Source organism: Vespula vulgaris, chromosome 2, assembly GCF_905475345.1.
Source record: "Vespula vulgaris chromosome 2, iyVesVulg1.1, whole genome shotgun sequence".
NCBI classification, from domain to species: domain Eukaryota; kingdom Metazoa; phylum Arthropoda; class Insecta; order Hymenoptera; family Vespidae; genus Vespula; species Vespula vulgaris.
This window is the reverse complement of record NC_066587.1, coordinates 12,125,515-12,144,407: the sequence shown is the minus strand read 5'-3', so window position 1 is coordinate 12,144,407 and position 18,893 is coordinate 12,125,515. Positions and strand designations below refer to the sequence as shown.

At 38.0% G+C, this 18,893-nt stretch overlaps 1 protein-coding gene across 5 annotated transcripts in view; it reads left to right on the top strand.

Moving 5' to 3' along the window:
• LOC127072710 (inactive histone-lysine N-methyltransferase 2E) overlaps positions 1-18,893 on the top strand; it is a 397,888-nt gene that overhangs the window by 360,043 nt on the left and 18,952 nt on the right. For 4 of the 5 annotated variants that reach the window (XM_051013345.1, XM_051013344.1, XM_051013342.1 and 1 more), the window contains one exon: positions 14,765-17,893. In XM_051013345.1, the coding sequence (XP_050869302.1) occupies positions 14,765-15,977 (1,213 nt within the window). In that variant the 3' untranslated portion in view covers positions 15,978-17,893. Of the gene's footprint in view, positions 1-14,764; positions 17,894-18,893 lie in introns of those variants that run through there. The other variant, XM_051013347.1, reaches the window with a different exon arrangement.

Genomic DNA, 18,893 nt, shown 5'->3' with positions numbered 1-18,893 from the left:
TATATGTATGTATATGTATACGTGTATATATATACATATATACATAGAGAGAGAGAGAGAGTGATTCACCTGATCCACCGAATCGTTTCGGTTACCTGGACATTAACCGAACAATCCAGGAACCTTCCCCCTCTCCATTTCCATCTGTCTTTCATCTCCATATAGTTGCATTTCACGAATTATCGGCATATTCCACCGCGATTTGATTTCCACTCCGCAAGGTTTGGCTTTTCGAGGAATCGCCAGACAATCTCGGCGCCAGCTCGATAGGCGAGGATGAACGATCTTGTCTGGACTCCACTAATGGAATCCACTTGTCGATAGTGCACGGTAATTCTGGTATTTTAGCTCTTCCTATTGCTACGATACTGATTCTAGTTTCAATGGTAGATAATGGATCTTACATCTGACTTCCGGATCCTCTTAATTATTCCGTAGCAAATATTCTAAAGAGTAATAGATCGATGTATGATATCAGAGAAGAATATCATTACGCTGTATTTTACGTAGTGGATGCTCTTATTTTTTTTTTCCTTTTGTGTTTCTTGTTTATTTTTTTTATTTTTATTATTATTATTATTATTATTATTATTATTATTATTATTATTTTCTTTTTTGGTTGTTTCTTTCAAAGAAGAAAATATATCAACTTTTATTACGGCTTTATACGCAGATAAAGTCCCTTCGTCTTCATCCTTTTTTTTTTATCTTTTGTCTTTCTTTGTCATTTTTGTAAAGGGAAGAAAAGGTACACGTTCGATGTACCTTGTTTTGTCTTCTTCTTCTTTTTCTTCTTCTTCTTATTCGCCGAGATTAAATCGAATTCAAAGCACGCAAGCGGTACATTTAGTTTGCCCAGAACACGAGAGAAAGACCAAAATGGAAGGAAGAGTACGACAAGGTCGATGCTGCTAGAAGTGGAAGAGGCTGGGCGTAGGGAAAGAGAGAAGTCGAGCCAGAACTCAGGGAGTTTCATAAACAGAATTATGCTAACTACCCGTGGTGTGCGAAGGTGGGATAGGAAGGAAATTCGAGTTCAAACTCGGTTGAATCTCCTCAACCAGACTGGTTGGATCTCGTTAACGCCCTGTTCTTCGTCTTTCGCCTTGTGCATGACTCTCTTTCATCTTCCATCCTTCCTCGTCAGTCTATCTTTCTTCTTCCTTCCTTCCTTCCTTCCTTTCTTCCTTCCTTCCTTCCTTTCTTCCTTTCTTCGTCTATGAACGTCTTGCATCCTTGATTCTTGCACGGTCTTTTAATAGAACATGTGGTTTACTTAAAACGTAACTTCAACGACCTATTTTCTTTCAAACATATCGTATCTATCAAGGCATTGAATTTTCAATCATTTCGATAACAAGGACTGTTATCTGTATTAGAAAAATATCAGATGGTTTTTTTCTGGTACAAATTCTGGAGTCCGCAATTATGTCGTTTTTGTTGACATATATATTATTTTTATCTACTTACACACGCATACCATGCGCACATTGAAATATTACTATATTTAACGAATCTATTTCTATATTCATCCATTCATCTTAATATCACTTAACAATGTTACCTTGATATTACAAGAGCTAACGTTTCGCTTCCTATCTGCGATACATGAAAACTTGTTTGTGAGAATTTGGAAGCCAAGGCTCAACGAGAGATATCGTGCTTGAAACAGGGCCACGACGTATCGAAAGATGCGAAGTTTCTAGTTAACGCCCCACCACTCGGGAATTTCCTAACGATCTTCTCGTTTAATTATTCCCTTACGTAGCAATAATGAGAAGGCAGGCACGGTGTCTTGACCCAGTTTCGTTGGATCTGTCGTTTAATGACGCGAACGGACAAAAGGGTAAACGGAAAGAGATGGAAAAGATGCGGATTTGGATGCGAATGTCGGTAATAAAAAATAAATACAAGGGAAGAAAGAAAAAAGAAAAAAAAAGAAAGGAGACCTTGTCAGAGAATTATATTCGAACATGTTCCAATAACGAAATAAAAAACTATGCTTATCGCGTTACGATGAAAACGAAACAAACTGCTAAATCTTTGCCAATTGTTATTTTCGTGCAAGTTTGTCGATCGTAAGAGGAGCATCGAAGTTCGTTTCGTAACCAAAAGAAATGAATGAAAATGCTATGGGGGGGGGGGATAGGAGCGGTAGAGTTTGGAGAAAAGATCCGATAAGAAAAGAAGAAAAATTGGTATGAAAATACAAAGAGGAGCTCATTTCCCTTGGTGAAAAATAATCCTTTTGTAGGAAATTGGTTGCTGGATTCTGGATTCCTCCGGACAATTCTTTGTACCGAGAGTATACGGACGAATGGTGAAAAACGTAGAGAGAGAGAGAGAGAAAGGGGAGGATAAAGAAGTAGAAGAAGAAAAAGAAAAAGAAGAAGAAAAAGTAATAGAAAAAGAAAAAGAAAGGAGTAAGAACGCGCAGGAGGGTCCGGTCGATCGTCGTCATCGTACGAAATAAAATAAAGCGGATATTAAAACTGGCGAGAGCTAATTTCCTTGCCTTTCCTGGAACTTAATACCTCTCTTGCTTCTTTCTTCGTGCACCCCTTCTCACCCCATTTTATACTTCCTCTTCTACCTTCTCTTATCGCACCACCTAAACCAGCCATCGAACGAACGCCTTCTGAATATTCAACGATAGAGATGACGAAACGAAAGAGAGAGAGAGAGAGAGATACAAAAAATCGAAAAGGGCTCGTGAAAAGAGTGAAAAAAGCTAGAGAGGGAGAAGGTAGGGTGTTAAAGTAGAAAGGCTACCAAATCGAATTTGAGATTCGAACTTGACGAGTGACAGCTTGCTGAGCGGTGCCTGCAGATACGATTAAAGTCTGCCAACTCGGGCTGAAACGTGTCGACGTGATGCACCCGAAATGCGAATTCTGGTTTCACGAGAGATCGGCCGACCCTTGATCTACATCTTCGAAGATTGAAATGTCCTCGTTAAAGGAACCACGAATTTCTCTCTCCGGATAAGGATCGGCCGGTTTAATTAACTACGAATGAAACGGTAACTTCTCTTATATTTTTCGTCTTTGAGAAAGAAAAAGAAGAAAAAAGGAAAATGGAAGGAAAGAAAACAATGATTAAGATCGAGGGATAACGACTTTAAGAATTCGTTAAAAAAATTGTATTTCAAAATTAACGATACAGATCCTTTTTGATTCCATATGATTTCTGAAATCGCTTTTTGTTAACTGATTATGATTTCTTAAAAAAAAAAAAGGAAAAAAAGAAAAGAAAAAGAGGATTGAAAATTAATTAAAGAAATTTTGAAAAGCGCATCCTCAGATCGTAATCTTCGTAGTCTGACGTTTTCTTGGTATCTTCAATAGATTTTTGAGAGACTAGTCTTCTCTAGAAAGTAAGACAAAAAAGTGTATGGATCTTTGGAACCGATGAAAAGAAAGGAATAGATCTCCTTACGTCGAACCGTAATCTATCGAAAGTGGAGGGGGAAATCTTCCTCTTTTCTTCGTGAAAGAGTAAAATATATATATATATATACACAGACATATACACACACACACACATGTACGTATATCAGAGATAGAGAAGAGAAAATCGAAGGATTCGCGTTATCCTCGAAATCGGAGGATGACGCTCCCTCAAGATATAAACGGTAATCGGACACCGAAGAACGTACGAGGCTGGACCCGGCAAGACATCCGATACGTCAGCATCGTAATATTGGCGAAGCTTTCAACCGCGACAAACAAGGGACGTCGCATGGCTTTTGCTCTTTCTCGCATCCCCCTCGCATCACCCTCCACCTTGTACCATACTTTATATCGTCCTACATCGAGATCGTGAACGACCACCACCGAGTGGTACGATCGCGTAAAAGCTTTCGCGTAAATTGTCATTTCTTTTCTTTCTTTATATTTTATTTTATTCTTTACGGAGAAAATTTTGTCGTATCGAGTGTCGTTCTTGGATCGTTATCGTTATTCCCATAAAATATCGACGGGGATATTCCCCATGACCCATGTAATCCTATATGACTGAAAGAAAAAAAAAGAAAGACGAAGAAAGAGAGAGAGAGGGAGAAATAAATAAAAAAAGAAACGAAAAGAAAGAAAATTCACGCAGCTAATATACGTACTTATGCACTCAAATATCACACTTAAAACGTCGTTATTAAAATTAATGAAAATGGATAAACGTCCCGTCGAGATCGTAAAATAATTTCTACAAAAGTAATATATCAAAAAAGCAAGACCGGTTATAGGAATTATTGTCTCAATCCTATAAACTATCATACCCGATTGTGCTCGTTTCGAGGACGAAGGAGGACGATGCTCGTAGGAGTTAATCGAATCGAAGGACGCTTGGAGAATCCGAAATGTAACCATCCATATCGGTCCTCGATGACCGTTCAACTAACTCGGATAGCATCTCACAAAGGATGTAGAAGCCAGGTAGCGCGTCTGACAGCTTTAGGTCAATCCGTTCTCCTCTTGGGATGCGTTCTAGCGGACTTTCGAGGGCTTCCGAGGGTGAGCGTGAAACGTGCCAGATCGTCATCTACTGCTCTCTCGATACCTACCAAGCTCGAAACACCTTTGAGAACGTTACGGCTAGCACTTTCCATGCGTCTCCTTGAGCCCTTAGCGAGATCCGGTTGGATGGTCGGTTCATCAGGCTTCGTTTCGCTTAATAACTCGTTCGATGCTCTATCCTGAATATCCATCCTCTGTCTCTCGAAGTCCCTCTTCGTCTCCCTTAAATTCTCTGTATCTCCCTTTCTCACTCTATCTATCTCTCCTTCTCTTCTCTGTATCCTTTGTCTTCGTTCTTCCTCTATCTTCCTTCGTTACCGACAATTCGGATGACTCGCTTCCCTCACTGCGAATGGAATTAATCTTGTCTAACCATTCGTGTGTCTCTCGGAAGTAAGTTAACGATACAGTAAAGGAAATTAAGATGATACTTTTCGAACGAACTTCGAGGATTATTTATCGCTGTTAACGAGATGGCATATCTGTGAAAAAACGATACATTCTTTTTTAAGAGAATATATCCAGATATGATATGTCTCGGTGATATTCTTTTTCTTTATTTTTTCAAGCGACATTTTCTTTCCTTTCTCTCTCTTTCTCTCTTTCTTTCCTCTTTTTCTTTCTCTTTTTTTTTTGTATCTTTTTCTTTCTATTCACCTCAGCCAACGCTCGAGTTTTTTTCACGCGGTCATTCGTTAGGCAAATCCTTGAAAAAAGAAAAACAAGAGTTGGGAGGAGAAAAAGCCGGACGGCGGTCTCCGGCAAACGCGAAGTGTACCTTAGCATACAAATTTATTCGTAAACTTTCGCAATTTAAATAGCCACGGTGTTTCAATCAAGGTGAAACTACGCTAGCAATACATGCTGAGAGAGTTTCTATGTAGACATACAGACGCACACGATCACTCTGTTGCAAGCGGCTTTCGGATTACTTTCCGACATTTCATCGTCCTCTTACCAGTTTCATTGGGCGTGCAACTCGACTCGCCTTATCAAAATACCAAGAATCTAATAGGAATTTGGATGTTTCGTGTTAAATATTAACCAATTCCAGTCTCTCTTTCTCTTTCTCTCTCTCTCTCTCTCTTTTTCCTTTCTACTTCTTCTTAGTCGCCTTATACCACGAAGCTTGCGTTACCCTACTCATCTTTCGCGTTCTTCATTAAGAAGCTCGAAACTGCTTTGAAACTCGTTTCGCCTTTGATATCACGGTCTCGTTTTAACCGCGTGTCCCGCTGGCCCAATATCTCGCGCGACCCGTAATTATATTTACCTCGCGCAACTTCGTCCTTGAGAGTTGCTCGTGCAACCTTGTTGTTGAGTGTCGTAGTGAACGAATTAGAAAGAGAAAGAGAGAGAGAGAGAGAGAGAGAGAAAGAGGGAGTGTGTGTACATGTGGTAAAGATACACAACAACGATTCGATGGAGAATCAACGATTCGAGAGTAGTTCCGTGTACTCCTTTAGGTCGTACGGATTATTGTTTAAATTGCTCAAATGTAAACAGCCTTTTAGAGGGCGTGGAGAGTAAAAGCACTCGAATCCTTGTACCAGTGGTGGTTAGCATCGGTGCCCATTGGGTCGCATTTGAAAAGCTTTCGTAACGACTGGCAACAGCAATAGCGAGAACCCTCGTAAAGCTTTCTCTCTCTCTTTCTCTCTCTCTCTTTCTCCCTCTTGTTTTATCGATCTGGCCCTTCTCGTTTAGGCTCGTTACCCTAAAAAGGTTGCGGACCAAAAATGTTCACCACATTGATATACCCCTGTGGTTAGGGACAAAGACACATCAGGGTATCTCGAAACGTTCTTACTCACACTTAGTATTACTTACTTCTTATTTTCTTATCTGATATAATCGATCGTACCAAAGTTACAATACTAATTAATCCCCATTAAAATTTTCTTCGAAGTCGTAGAAAATTAGTAATAACATTTTATAATTGATTCGCATTAAAATCTTATTCTTAAGCAATTCGATTCAATTACCTTCTTATCGATATAGAATGTTACGCGTTTTGTCTTAATTACAATAATAATTTAGTCGACATTTTCTTCATAGATTCGATCTTAACTAATCAGATTCATATCGAACGTGCTACGTTCTATCGATTAGACTTTTCTCTTTTGATCAGTAGTAAAATACGAAACGTGCTGCTTGGGTACGGTGCATGACTAATCATTATAAGAGGCAGAGAGAGAGAGAGAGAGAGAGAGAGAGAGAGAAAGAGGGAGAAAGGAAGAGAAAGGGGAAGGAGAAAGGGGAGCCGGAATTCTGTCTGCCCATCCGTAGATGATCAGGAGATCGACTATAAGGGTTCGATCGTGGAACGAGCGAATTGGTTGGGAAGAGTAGGAGGGAGAGTCGATCGGTTCGTCACTGATAACCAACCGAATGCGAGATCACTTGCCTGGATCAGAATAATGCCCCCTCTATGCTAAACCAGTCCGATAAGCGTGTACCTACCTATGGTCGGATCGATATGAGCAAAACAATAACCCGGCTTGTACCCACCGTGGACACGGTTGGAAGAGTAGGAAGAGGAAACTGAGAGAAAGAGAGACAGAGACAGAGACAGAGATAGAGAGAGAGAGAGAGAGAGAGAGAGAGAGAGAGAGAGAGACAGTGGATTTGGTTTTGCACGACATTGCCTGCTTCAAACTATACACGAACTGAGTCCTCTTCCTCGATGTGCGTACGTGTATGCGTGTCCGATATACGTACATATAAACTCCGTGGGTATAGGAACGAGTAAAAGAGGCTTCTGGAATATTGCCGAGGAAAAGCGAAACGCAGAGATTCTCCGCTTATGAGAATGTTCCTATTGGTGAGAGAACAAAGAAGGAAAATAAATCGAGAGAAAGAGAGAACGAAAAGGGAATAGAAGGGTGAGAGAGCGAAGGGAAGTCGTTTATCGAGTCGAGGATGCGGCACTGTGTGTCTACGCGCATTGATATGCAAAATTTGTAGTTTCGAGAGGCTTAAGAGGAACCCCGACGGCGAGTAAACTTCAAAATCCCGATGCGCTTACCTCCGGAACTTGTAGATGTGCGTTGTAAACTGTGTCCAAGCTTTCGACTTTAATCGCTCCCGAACTTGTCCCGAATTTCTTTCTTTCTTTTACTTTTTACTTTTGTTTGTTTTCTTTTTTCCTTTTCTTCCTTTTTCTTTTTTCTCTTTTCTTTTCACAAACCCTGTGAAAGAACCTTGGCTCTTCGTCCGTTCTTTTGGAACGATTTAAAACCCTTTAAATCCGCGAATTATGTCGAATTCGTATGGAGAAACTTTTTCTGATACTTTCGTTATATCAACACGTTTTACATTTATTTGCGGAACAACTAATGGTATAATTTCAAATTGGAAACTATTGTCTTTATGTCATATGTGTATTTGCAGAGATTAGTCACAGTTTCAATGATCATACTCTCTTCTCTATAGAAATAGGACAATATGAAATAAATGGAAGATATATATTCTCCTACCGTATGTATTAATCAGTTGTTTAATAAGTATAATGTTCGTATAATCGAATTGAATTTCCTTTTTTTTTCTCGAACCCTATAAAAAAGATCTTTGCTCTTCGTCCGTTATTTCGAAACGATTAAATATTTTTTAAACTCGCGAATTATATCGAGTTTACGTTGAAAATATCTTCATGACAGCTTTATTATATCAACATATCTTGCATTTATTTGCGGAACATGTAATGGAATAGTTTCAAATTGGAATAGTCTGTATGTCGTATGTGTATTCGCAGAGATTAGTCACAAAAACTAACGGCACATATGTACGATCATACTCTTCTCTATAGGAATAGGACAATATGAGATAAATGGTAGATATATCTTCTCCTACCGTATGTATTAACCAGTTGCTTAATAAGTACGATGTTCGTGTTTGTAATCGCGTCTGCGTTTTCCGTCTCGCAATACAAGCAACGGTTTCTCTGGGTAACAACAAGAAGGAAGCGGAATAACAAATCGATTCCAACAAAGCACGCACGGGGTTGAGTAAGTACTCGTACGGAAAGTGACGGCAGATACTGTTTCTCTGTTCCCTGCCAGTTAATTAAGCGTTCCTGATTGCGAATGCGGAAACCTCGAAGGCGTCATGCCGCGGCGTAACAACGAGAAAGAGAAAGAGAGAAAATGAGAGAGAGAAAGAGAGAGAGAGAGAGAAGAGAGAGAGAGAAGAAAAGCTTTACTGAAGACCCAACGAATACGCAAGACGGAAGGAAACGGTGACTGAAAGCGTGACTCAAATAAAAACCAACGAACTGAGAGCATCGGGAAATGAGAACTAAGATACAAAATGAAATTAGTCGAATCTCGAAGAATAATAAAGAAAAGTAAAGGGAGAAAAGTATTGTTAAGATAAAGATGGTTTGATCTGTAACTGTATCAACATTCAACTATAAATATAAATTAAAAAGGATGATATTTCGTCTATGTTTAAATGATCGTTATCACTTATCCATATAAATAAAATAAATGAAATAAATTTTGTGAAATTAATATAAGAGATAGATAAAAATCGTTTGATAAATAAACTTCAAAAAATGAAAGAAAAAGTTAGAAGATCTCAAGCAGGAGAGTAAAAAAGGGAGAGAGACAGAGAGAGAGAGAGAGAGAGAGAGAAAATGGGAGAAGATGGGGTGAAGAGAAAGGAAATGAACGTAGAAAGCCGAAGAACGGTAAAGAGGGAACAGTTAATTAGTTAAAGTTAAAAGCTCGACTTAAATGATCTATTCAACGCTTAGCAAGGACGAATTCACTTTGCTCCAACTGACTTCCTTCCTGAGGTAGAAGTAGCATAGACGTAACTTCTCGCGTCCTTGATAAGTACAAAGTCTTCTCATCCTTTCGTTACTCTCGTGTTCGTATTCTCCCTTTCAACGAGATATCTATCTCTCCGTGGTCCGAAGAGTCGAAGTTGTACAGAGAAAACTCACGACATTTTCCTTCCATTGCTCTATCATGACTAAATAAAATCCATTAAAAAAGAAACGTGTCGGGTTGTCGTTCTATCGATAAAATGTTAAGGAGAAGGAAAACAAAGAGGGGAAAGAGTCGATGACGAATAGGATGGTAAAGGATATAAATTAACAAAAAATCATTTAAATATTATCTGAGAGTATTTGTGTTGTAAAAGAAAAGGAGAAAATCAAAAGAAAAAAGAATATATATATAAGATATACATACATACATATATATACATGTATATATATGAATATATTTATTCATATGTATATATTCATACATATATATATATATATATATATATATATATATATATATATGTATATGCGTATATATATCATATATATCATATATATATGAAAGATCTAAGAGAGTAACCATATTAGCAAAGCAAACTGAAACTTTCCTGTCTGCTTCCGTTTGGTGGTCACCAAGATGAAATCTATCGATGGCTATCGTGTCCTCGACCTTACTCGAGTCGACTCGACTCGGCTCGACTCGACTCGACTAGACTCGGCTCAACTCAACCTCGCTTCAATAAACCTTACCTAAACCATTGGTCTCTCTAGGAAGACGGTAATTGTAGATCTTCACTTACCTTAGTAGTAGTTGGTAGTTAAAATAGAACTAGACTTCGAAACTTGATTTTGTTTAGTTCTCGAGAGTAATTCGATGGCAAACTAACAAGACAAGAGATCTTTTAATGTTTTGTTTGTATTGATTGAACGAATAGATACAAAAAAAATCTGACTATACCATTTTCTCACGGTTTTCAATACAGAAAGATATCTCCGATTGGAAAATCATGAAACTCTCTTTGCTTGTTGTTGGCCAGGAATAAACGATCAGTACTTATTCACGCTCACTTGAACTCGAATGTACTGTGCTCGAAGAGAAAGAGAAAGAGACAGTTATCAAAGCTGTTAAGCGAATGCATTCAACCCCCTTTGAACTCGGATTTATTTTATTACATTTGGTATATAGACTACAATCTTTTATATGCTCTATAGAAAGAAGTGGTGAGTAAACTTTTTAAATTTATTGCAAAAATAAAAAAGAAATAAATAACTAAGGAAACAAACAAACAAATAAATAAATAAACTGTAAATAATATTCGATAAATCTTTCAAATTTTCTTTTTGCAAGTGATATACAATACGTACTATAATATCATACGTATTATAGCCGATTCCTTAACTTATGAAAATCATTTCACGGAAATGCATCGATCAAATCATGTTTACTATTAAATACTCTCTCTCTCTCTCTCTCTCTCTCTCTCTCTCTCTCTCTCTCTCTCTCTTTAATAAATGTTATTTATCTCTTATATATAAGGTATCTATACAGATTGATTGTTACCATAATGAATTACCTTTGACTAAAACATCAAAATTCAGCTTAATTTTGTATAGCACATATCCTATTGTCGCTACTGAACCTATAAAGAGCTTTAGCAACCGCAGCAACATGCCGCAGCTAGTACGCGGTTGAGTAAAAGCTATAGATAGAAAGGAGATGCGTTTGTTGATGAAATGAACGGTTGAGGTTAGATAGAGAAGGAAGAGAAAATGGGAGCTCGAATGCTCGAAGGACTGGGGGCAATCTACTAAGAAGACTTTGTTGGGCGTTATAGGTATATCTAGGAAACTGCGTGTCTGAGCATACTTAAGATGTTCTACGAGAACTTACTTATGTGCTAACTTTCTCACATCGGAATCATACTGTTACAACCGATGAACGTTAGCTTTCTTTTTCTGGCAAACTTACTTTTCGAACCTTTCTCTTTTCTCTCGACGAAGATGAGAAAGTTTTCTAGGCTCGTTCAAAAGTTCGTTTTATGTATGGGACAAAAGAACTATAAAAGTTCCTAGAAAGATTTTTTTTATACCTTTACACACTTCTTTTGAGATCGAAATATCTTACCAATAAGTTGTTCATATAAAGATCTCTTTTACACAGTGATTATCAATGAAACAATTTATCGATCTAATTGCTTATGTATCGTTTTCGTTTTTAATTTGTAATTTTTCTCTTGGAAAATGGCTGTACAATTTTAAACTATTTAAAAAATAGGAGAAGATTTTTTTATATTGTTAAAGGATAGATGTTAGAGTTAATTGCAAAAAGAAATTAATATATTCACTTGTCTTTCTAATTTCTGTGATTTGATTGGCATTAGGTAAATTGAAATATCGGACTTTAAAGGGAAAGAGACAGAGAGAGAGAGAGAGAGAGAGAGAGAGAGAGAGAGAGAGAAAGAGCAAAGGAGAGAAAAGACGAGGCAGTTACTAGGAATCTGTGCACGTTTATCTCTATGCAAAGTCAGCTTAGCATGAATATGATGCAAAGACTTCGGTTTTAAGGTCATCGAACATGAAACTCAGAAAGGATGTTGCTGACCCGTACGATTCAAAAAACATCCTACTATCCTTGTTCTATGTGTCTCTCCTAGATTAATTTACGTGAATTTCCTCGATTAATTTATCTCTATTTGAACTTAAACATCTGTTGTCTTCTTTCTTTAAACAAGTAAGTAATATAATAATAAATTATCATTAACACGGTTCACGATTGTTTACAATCGATAATACGTTTTAAGCCGCTGCACTTGTTCTGTCTCTCTCACTCTCTCTCTCTCTCTCTCTTTCTCTTCTTTTTATCGAAACAAAATATTTTATAAAGTTTTCTAAATATGTTTATATATGCAAACTTTTATCAACTCTAGTAATACACTGTTTGAACCTAATCTAATAAAATTGTCCACAGAGTTTATCTAGCAAAAGTGCTGTCTAAAATTTCAGACCGATCGCTTAAAAACTTTTTAAATGAAACCCATTTTATTACAAACACTTTAATGTCGAACTTTTATCAAAAAAAGAAAAAAAAGAAGGAAAGAAAAGAGAAAAGGAAAGAAAAAAAAAGAAACTTTAATGAAACTTTAATGAAAATGTGTTGTTTCTATAATAATTCAAAATAAATTGATCGATTACTTTCTAAATTATGATTAATTTATACTCCAAATATTTTTAAGTGTGTTAGAGTAGGAGTTTTGGTTTTATGTAAAGTTAGTAATGTGAATAATGGTAATACATTATAATTATCATGACTATGAACCAAAAGAGAGATCTGGAAGGTTTAATCACTCAGTGGACCTCATATAAAAAAAAATAGAAGACGATTGAAGCAAGGCAAGTTTGTTAGCGGTCAATAATCCGAAAAAACTTTACTTTTTCGCTGGGTTAACGTTGGTCTATGTCAGACGTCAGAACCAGTCGGACTGATTTTCTCCTTTATATACCCCAATTATCTACCCCTAACTCATTTTACACGCTTTATGATTCACAATCCATACAGATTTCACCTTCTTTTCCTTCGACCTACTGACGAAAATGTTAGGTATACCGTGCCGGTTGTTAGCCTCTTATACCCAGTAGTTTAATTATAAAAGCAAATATTATCGAACCAAACAGAGTTAACTAGATAATTAAAACTTGGAAGATACACCACTTAACTACGTGGTACTTTGAGAATCCTGGTATAGATATATTGTACGTTTCTATCTGAACGAAAGAGAGAAAGGGGGGTGGAGAGTGAAGGTTTGGAGGAAGAGAGAGAGAGAGATACAGAATGATAGAGAGAAGGTGGAGGAATTGGAGCGTGTTTCAAGGATCCAACATTTTCTTCTTCTTTCATCCCCTTTACAGTTTCCTACCACTCCTTGAAAGTTATGGAAGTATATATTCGAGATATACATAAGCTTTTCTCTATCTACGATGTAACGAAGTATCGTCTTATCACTCGTCTTCCTATCTTCAAAGATTATTTGAAAATTGATCTTATTAACAAACATTCTGTAGTTCTCTCTAACAACATTGTCAATTTAGATCCATTGAAAACGATCGAACCTTTTCTTTTTCTACAATCTTTTCTATATTTTCCAATCGATCCTACTACTGCATTCTTATTGTTAAATACATATGGAAGAAAGACTTTGATAAAAATCGATTTATCGATCGACATTATTATTTTTAAAATTGAAGATTAAATAAATAAATTCTTCCAAGCAGTTGAATTCTATTCACTGAATTAATAAGGAAACTTTCAACTTTAAATAGTATAATAGAAAGAATAATATTGTCGACTTTAGAATCTCTTTCGAAATGTCTTTACGAATATAGGTATATAATAGTGTAAGTCAGATTGGTAAGGAAATCCTTGAAAGAGAAGAAAAATCAAGAGAAAAGATAAGCAATGAGAAGAGTAGCATAGGTGCCAGTATACGTTACCATTGTTATTATCTCCGTAGTGCAGACCTCTCGACCTCCCCCGTCACTCTACGTTTATACCGCAGATCCTTTCGGATAAATGAATCCCTTCCCTTCCGTCTCCGACACAGTACTACCACAGTCGGTAGCACCCCAACGAGTTGGATGTGGCGAATTTAAACGCTTTCACCGTGCTCATCGTGATTAACAGAGCTAGAGGACCAGTGGTAGGGTAACGACTGGAGGAGAGGAAGAGGAAAGGACGATGGTGAAACGAACGGAGACGCGTTTTATGTCGAATATGCCGGTTGAGTTACATAGAAGGATACATATGTTGTGTGTGTACTATGTATATACACATACGTATATATTATACCTATATATATATATATATATATATATATATATATATATACTTACTTTGGTACACACATCTCATACTCTCCAATGTAGTCACCGACTAGTAACTCTAACCATCAACCAATGGACGTATGAAACAGCAGTGATAGGCAAAGGCTGACCATCCCAACAACCTTCCTCCTCCGCAACCTTCCCCGATTCATTAAAGTTTGCATTGAAGAACACTCTCGAGAGTGTACGCATCTGCCCATGCGCACCTAGCTAAAGTCCGCTTGTACAAACAATTACAACGAGCTTCTAACTAATCTGGTATGACTACGAACGGGGAACGAAAACGTGAGGAAGGGTTTGTTGTAAAGAGTACGTAGGAAACGAGAATGAAGTATCCACACGGTCTCCTCTTTGAAGAACTCTGTTCTAAAAATAGAAGAGAGTCCTTTAAACTTTGACTACCGAATTTATTAGGGAATATTTCAATCGAGTTGTCCGTGATGAATGATATAATCAGGAACTTTTCAATTTGTCAATTCTTTCTTAAGAAATCATTCTATATATACGCATCTATGATTAAATACAATATAAAACTTGCTTGCTACATTCATGTACCAAGATTCGTCATTAAAGTAGCATCGTCTTGTTCTGTTTCTAGGCACAAACGAAAAGTGCAGAATCTATTGCCGTGCAAGAGTGCAGCGGGTGCAGCAGCGGCCGCAGCCGCAGGCCGGACGCGGGTCCTTCCGGACTGCCAATCTCACGGTGGTTCGGGCAACACCAGCGCCGCCGTTCTCTACGAGGATTTGCCGGACACGATGACGCACTCCCAGCTGCACAATCACTTGCCGAGTCACCATCCCATCGGTCAAGCGCCGACGATCGAGGTACGAGGTACAAATCCCCGAGAGCGGGAACACCTACGGGAGCGACAACCGCAGGCCACATTGCGCGCGCCTGCGCCCCATCACCTCGACTATCTCGACTACCGGGACCCAAGGGCAATACTTCGCGTCACGGAGAAGCCCTCCAGAGCGGTCTTAGGTGGTTACCGTACGCCACGAGCATTACTCGCCAAATCTCAGGAAGTTTCGCTTTCCATCGCGACACACGCGCCGCGTACAATTTCCACTCTTACGAATAACACTAACGTTTGTCAGACCCAAAGCAATAACAACGCGTTGCTGAATAGTCATCTTCTCCTAGCTACTCAAAACGCTTTGATCACCAGTCAACAACCCTTATCAGCTAACTCAACCTCACCATCATCCTCTCCCAATATGACAAATCCTAACGATGAAAACGATCGAACCATCATCACCACCAACAACAGCAGCAACAACGATTCTAGCTGTTTTCCTTCTGCACGTCCTCGACTCCCTAACAAGCAACAACCCATCACACCTACCCATCGATCAAAACCCCAAACGAATCCTCCCAACAGTAAGAATAGTAGTCCTACTTTCTATCGAACAGACCCAAGAACGATATCTCCTTCGGAAGACCAAGAATATCCTATCAGAAGACACTCCGTTGACTCCGAAGGTTACTCGTACATCGATTTTAAGGACACCGATCTCGAGTCCTTAAGATCACCACCACCACCTCCTCCTCCACCCATTGCTACGACATCCTCGAAAACGACTCTTAGGTTCCCCTCGTCTTCCTCAGCGACCTCCTCGAATCTCCTTGACTCCGAAGGGTACGCGTATATCCTTGACTCCTGGTACAACAGAAAGGCACCTGGAACGGCGAGGCGAATCATTGTCGATGGCACTGAGGAGGAGATGTGTCCGCTCTGTACGATGCAGCAGATACATCAACTCCTCACTAGACCAGAGGAAATTTACCTGAACGTTCAAGACACGTGACATACGTCGTCCTATACAAAAAGTATCCTCATATAGAGAGATATAAAAACAGAAAGAGAGAGAAAAAAAGAAAGAGAGAAAGAGAGAGAGAGAGAGAGAGCTTCATGGCGTGTTCTTGCTCACCATGTTGTACGTAAAACTCGCACGCACGAACGCTAACGCGAAACTATAATTTTCTACACGAAGTCACAAGTGGACACGAAAAGATATGATTCACATATCCCTCGATATAGCACGAGAAAACACGAGGATCCTCGTTCCTGGGTCGAAAGGAGATTTTCCTTTTTTCTTTCTTTCTTTCTTTTTTCTTGCTTTTTTTCACCTTTTTCCACTTTTTCGATTTCTCGACCCAAAACGACGCGTTTCCCTACTTTTCTCGTCCTCCTTAAGATAGAACGAACAGATTCTATCCTGAGCTTTTAGATAGATAGTCTCTAGTGTCTTTCGGGATTCAGCGAGCGGAAACTTCCGAAGGAACTCCGATTAAAACTCTCCTAGGTCTTATCGTTTTCTACTTCTGATCGTAAGCTCGACAACCGCGGTTTGCATTTTCTCGGATTTTTTTTCTTCTTTTTCTTTTTGTGTTTTTGTTGTTATTTTTTTTTTTCTTCGTTAATTTCTACGAGGTTCTATAAGAATGAAAAGAAAAAGGGTCCGATGAAACGTAAACGTATTTTTTTCTTTTCTTCTTTCCCGAAGAATCGTTCGACGAATCGTTTTCTTTTTCTTTTTTCTTTATAATATCAGAAAGTAATTTCGAGCGCATCTTTTGGACGATACTTTGTAGTTTTTAATTTCTTTTTTCGATGTTATCGAGCATTATCTATATACTTTATGTTTTTTCCTTTTCTCTTTATATCGTCGACGATATAATGATACTAAGGCGGACTAGTCAGTATTTATTTTGTTACTTGTGCCGTGCTTGCACAATCTCACTTAAAAACGATATGAACGATTATAAAAGAAATATAGAAAGAGAGAGAGAAAGAGAGAGAGAGAGAGAGAGAGAGAGAGAGAGAAAGAAAAAGGGAGAAAATAAGATGTAATTGAAAAGTTCGAAGATTCGTTTAGCAGTGGGCGAGAGGGGCCTTATTGCTGGTTGTGTGGGCACGGTAAAAAAAAAATAATAAGAAAAGGAAAAAAGGAAACTAAAACACTTTTTGTGACTGTAAATAGAGATAGAGAAGCAACTCGCCAATTGTAAATAGTATACGCAGATGTGTAGAGTAAAACGAAGTATAATGAAAAGAAAGAAAGAAGATATATATAGACGGACGATTAAGATAATCGAACGATCCGTGAACTGAGGAAAATTTAATTATGAATAGACTATGAATCTTTCTTTTGTTTTTTTTCTCTATTTTTTATTTTATTGCGAATTAATCGATATTATTACTGTTAATTATCGTCGCACATCGTCATCGTCGTCTCTCATTGTCATTATTATAATTATTATTTATTATTATCATTGGATATCTAATTAGGTGGACGATACAATTTCGGTTCGGTGTTGTATCTCATTATCGTGATATGTAAAAATGAATGAAACGAATTATGGTAAGATTGAAAGAGCGAAAGAAAGAGCGAGAGAGAGAGAGAGAGAGAGAGAGAGAGAGAGCGAGCGTTCTTTTTTATTTTATCAACTGCTTCTTACACTTGCACCGATAGCGCAGAAAGAAAAACGATAAATCTCAGCTCACATTCAAAATTGGAAAGCTCGATCGAATATCTAAGTTAAACGGCACTATAGTTACAAGTATGAGAAGCAACGAAAGAATATAGAGATGCAAATAGCAACGGATTTACGAACAAAAAAAAAACGAAACAAAAAACCAGCTCTGTGTATACTAAACTATAAAGAAAGAAGAGAGGAGATAACATGATAAAGGAAAAAATAAAGTCACTTTGCTGAAAAATTTGACAAGGAGTGGTTATTAAACCCGGTCCACAATCCCATCCTTTTACCATATTCGTATCCTCGAGTACGTAGAAATTTATTCGGTTTTTCGAAAAAAATTATATTTATCAGAGATTGTTCGCGATACATGATGATCGTACGAGTTCGGATAAACAATCTATAAAAAATGAAATATCGTAATCGCGATCGTAGATAAACAAATCGAATCCCAAAAGAAAAGAAAAAAGAAAAACAAGAAAAAAAGCAAAAAGAACAAAGAAACACGATATTACCGATACGTGTGGACACGGAATAACCACTTCTGTGTTCAAATTCTTTCTGGGGGAGATAAGGAAGGAATGAGTGCACGCTTCTGTGGTGAATCCACCCTCTGAATGTTACGAAGATTGAATTCCCTCTTCCTCAATGGCAAGATCGGATGTAAAAAGAAGAAATAGGATAGACACTTATCGTTATAACTATAGGTTCGAATAAGACGGTGGTATGCTTGAATCACAGTGCGAGGGGTTGTAAGAGCTAGAGATTAGAAAGTCTTATAGATGTGTTAGCATTAAGTGTATTATCAAAGGGCAAGGAGCTTCTTCTTGGTATAATAGCAAAAGTAAACAGAAAGGGTACTATATAAGGATAATTTCAATGCTAGCGTATTAAATCGAGAGAGTAGTAAATAAACTATTCAAACGAGAGTATTGTTAGATAGATATGAAAAAATGATGAATCGAGGAAAAGAATGAGAAAGCAATGGAGAGGATCGATAACGAAAAAGAAAGGAATAAAGAGAAAGAGAAAAGCATATAAAAAGAAAGAAGAGATCGACGCGTCACCATTGTGCCGCGTCACCTCTGCTCTCCAGCCGATTGCCATCCCACGGACGAAAAGGTCTCTAATTTCGCAAATGGAGTTGCGCAAATATCCACCGTTCGCCGACGGCGACGATCTTCCTGTTCCACCTTCTTCACCCTCTTTTTCTCTTCGCTCGGTAACTTAATTGCGAGAAG